The sequence below is a fragment of the Anneissia japonica genome, unplaced genomic scaffold, assembly GCF_011630105.1.
Source record: "Anneissia japonica isolate Jap-2015-1 unplaced genomic scaffold, ASM1163010v1 scaffold1356_len1145284_cov175, whole genome shotgun sequence".
NCBI lineage: Eukaryota > Metazoa > Echinodermata > Crinoidea > Comatulida > Comatulidae > Anneissia > Anneissia japonica.
This window is the reverse complement of record NW_022706987.1, coordinates 195,736-199,575: the sequence shown is the minus strand read 5'-3', so window position 1 is coordinate 199,575 and position 3,840 is coordinate 195,736. Positions and strand designations below refer to the sequence as shown.

The 3,840-nt window shown below is 33.1% G+C and overlaps 1 protein-coding gene across 1 annotated transcript in view; it reads left to right on the top strand.

The window, feature by feature from the left end:
- Positions 1-1,714: 1,714 nt before the first annotated feature.
- LOC117106278 (prokineticin receptor 2-like) overlaps positions 1,715-3,840 on the top strand; it is a 26,857-nt gene continuing 24,731 nt past the window's right edge. Inside the window, exon 1 of the mRNA XM_033247637.1 lies at positions 1,715-2,291. Within this exon, the coding sequence (XP_033103528.1) occupies positions 1,888-2,291 (404 nt within the window). The 5' untranslated portion in view covers positions 1,715-1,887. The remainder of the gene's footprint in view (positions 2,292-3,840) is intronic.

Here is a 3,840-nt window from a genome sequence, read left to right as displayed (position 1 = left end):
ATTTAAACGGAACAGTAGAGAAAATCAGATCTGTACCTGTCTCTTATACACATCTAGATGTGTATAAGAGAGAGTATATATATATATATATATATATATATAACTCAGCTGGTACATAGCAATAGTTAACATTTTTGGGTGGGGAACAATTCAAAATTGTTATCATTGACACTCTAGAAACTGAATTGGATTAATGTTATAGCCTTTTAGTTTTTTGAGCATTTTAGTAGTCGTCCATAATGGATGACAGTTTATCTCCATTTATATATCCTTTATATAATTTGTGTATACACAAATTATCTCCCTTTATTTATATGTGTTTACATATAATATAGATACATACATATATATATGTACATATATACATGTATGTGTATGTATATATGTATATATAGGTATGTATATGTATATATAGGTATATATGTATATATGTATATACATGTATATATATATGTATATATAGTACTTTTTAGTTTGCCAAGTAGCAGCCCTTCTGTTGCGCACATATTGAGTTTTAATCCTGATATTTTACAAAAAGAGTTCATATTTTCAAAGGAATTTTTAACGCTGACCACTGTGTTGCAGAAAATAGTTGTCATCTGTGAACCGTGTTAATTTTAGCTCACAATGTTTTCTTTATTAGCCGGTATTGTGATTCCCTTAAATGCTTCTGTCATTGCGTATATTAATTGATAATATTTCTGCTGCTAAAATAAAAAGTAGAGGCGATACGGGGCAGTCTTGATTCACCCCCCTTTTTCAAATCAAAATAATTGATTAAAAACCCATTATCAGTGATGTGGCTGCTTGCACAAAATAGCGCCACCAATATTATGTTCGCTTGTATATTGGATTATGTCCACTATTATTCGAATATTTTCGGAAATACCTCTACCGTATATATATCCAGTTTGGTCCATTTTGTCTATTGCTACTTTACATTCTTCCAATTTTATTGGGCCTTTTGTTTTTGTTCATTGTTTAAGCTTGGAATTACCTTATCGAGAACTTCGTTTAGATATTTATCAATATTCTCTTGAAATATATTTTCATCATCGTAAAGATTGGTGTAGAAAGAAAATTTCTTATCCCTGATTTTATGCGGAGCAGTAAAAAACTCTCCTATAAAAAAATAACAGAAAAATATAAATCTAAGGAGGAAAGGAATAATAAATGCAATTAAAGCTATAGTTCGCATACTTGTTGATCCATAATATTTTTTACTTGTATGGTACAGGTATGCCCTGCATCATGTCCCGTAAGTTTCATCTGCGTCTTTACAAGACCTACTAGTAAGCTAGCAGCGAATGCATAATAATTTGTTTCTATAGGTAGGCTACCCTTGATAAAAGATAGATGTACATAATGAATGAAAGTGTTCTATTCCATCCATTATAGTGCTAAATGATACAAGCTCCAGTATAGCTAATAAGCAATTTTCCCAGCTAACAATGATATTGTACGTAATGATAACGTTACAGTTTGTCACAACACTCTGTGTTCGAAGATATTATATGTATATGTATGGCCATATACACCGGAAAATGATTAGCTACCGCTCAACATGATTCGTGCTTATCGTGTCATATTTAAATATGTAGGTGGAACTGCTTTTGGATTGGTTAACTCTCAATTACACGGATCTCGTCACGACTACCAATAGTGCGAGGAACTATAACAATTTCATTATATAGTCCGATCGCATCTGGCATTGTATCACAATTATTATACAATGGACCATGGCATTATGTAACAGATTTGATCGAACTGCCAAATTGGAAGAGTGCGTCCCGTCCTTCAGCTTCGCCTGACAGTTATTTTTTTTTATCCTGTATAGTATACACATTTTGAAAAGAAACATTCATTGGACGAGCGTGTGAAATAAATATGGAGCCGTTTTACAATTATATTGATTACAGCTATGATAATGAATACAACAGTAACTCTACGATCAACTATGAAAAGAAACACTTAATAGAGGTTCCTCTGACGATCAAAGTTACATTGGCAATTGTATATATCTGTATGATGCTTATCTGCGGGATTGGCAACCTCTTATTATGTTGTGTGATAATTCGATACAGGCGTATGCGAACAACCACAAATATCTTGATAGGAAACCTAGCTTGGTCTGACTTTCTAATCGCTGTGATATGTATCCCGTTTAATTTTCATCACTATACAACGCTATCGTGGCCTTACGGAGAAGCGGTTTGTATGATGGTGAATTACGTCAAAAACGCGTCACTTTACGTTTCCACTAATTCCCTCCTCGTAATGGCTCTTGACAGGTATGTTGGCCGATTTGTTCGTTATTTTAAACATACTTTAAACATTAAAAAACAGGGTTACATGGTGATCACCAAACTGTTTATATAATTCCACGTCCTTTATTATTTTTACCAGCAATATGAACATTTTCGCATTTTCAGTAATAGGCCTATTTTATCATAATAATGATGTGTCGCATGAATGAAACGCATTCAAAAGAATGAAAACGTAAATGCAGTTGTAGTCACCACAAAGCCTGCACTATGCCTAGTGGTAACAATGGAATCTGTAGCTATAGGCCCTACTCTTTATCCATGTTTTGCCATGCAGATGGGAAATATCCCAGCTTTTAGTAGGTCTAACTGGCCCTACGGTATCATGCTTGTTGTGATTCTTTATTCTTTAAATTCTCATTAACTAAAGATTGTTACTTAAATCTAATATAATCTTGAAAATAATTTAATGTGCTTGATTTTGTATTGGCTTATTTTAATAAATTATTAGCATTAAAATGAAAAATTAAGAGAAACAATTTCTCGTCCACTTTTAAAGTTTTATATTTGTTTTGAAGGGGGTTTCTTTGGTAGCAACATCTATTAATGGTTTTATCAAGCTTGAAATTCTTATAATATAGACCTACCTTTCAGGGTGACACTATGTAAGAAATAATTTAATTTTCTCCATGGTCACACATACCTGTAACAACTCTTCTACTTCGATCAGCTTAACTTTTATTTCGCTGAGGTAAATCAACTTTACAACATAACATTGGCAAATTTCGCATAAATTTTTAACATAATTTTTGCTTTATTCAGGCCTATTTATTTACAACTGCAGTAGATGTTGGTAATTTACTGTTCTGTAACAAATGTAAGTGCTCATCATCAAAAAGAAAATGTGCTGGTATATTTTTCATGCCTTGGAGGCAACTGTTGATGCAGTTAATGCACTTTCATGCAGGGTGTTCTATTGCTTGATTTCTCGAGGGGAAAAATAATATACATCATAAAATATGCCATCAATCATACTATAATTCCACGCTAAGTAGATAGATAAAAAAAGGGAATAGAAGTCGTTGACTTTAGTTTAATACCAGTAAATAGCTATGGGCCCTTTTCAAGTAAATTAGCAAAATAGACGTTTATCATAGTTAATGAATAGCTAAGGTAATACCGTACACTTAATCTAGACCACAATATTATAGGAAAGGCATTCACAATAACTTGTATTGGATTTGAAATGTAATTTAGTCCAACGACTAGGGATGCCCAGGTGTAAGGGGATTGGGGACCCAACAAAATCAACAATTTCAGTTGCAAAGCAACAATTTCAGCAATGCAAAGCAACGATAATTATAATATATATCAAAGCCAAATATGGCATTGTATACGTTACAACCAGAACTACCGACCTTTTGTCCGGGGTTTTTAGTCCTTGGAGGTCAATTGATGGATCGCTTTGCTCTCTGGAAGCATTACTATAATAAGACTAAATTATAGCAACCCAAATTAGTCAATACCAAAACTGCTGACTTTCCCGGAAATTTTATCATTGCACCCTGATTAGGTG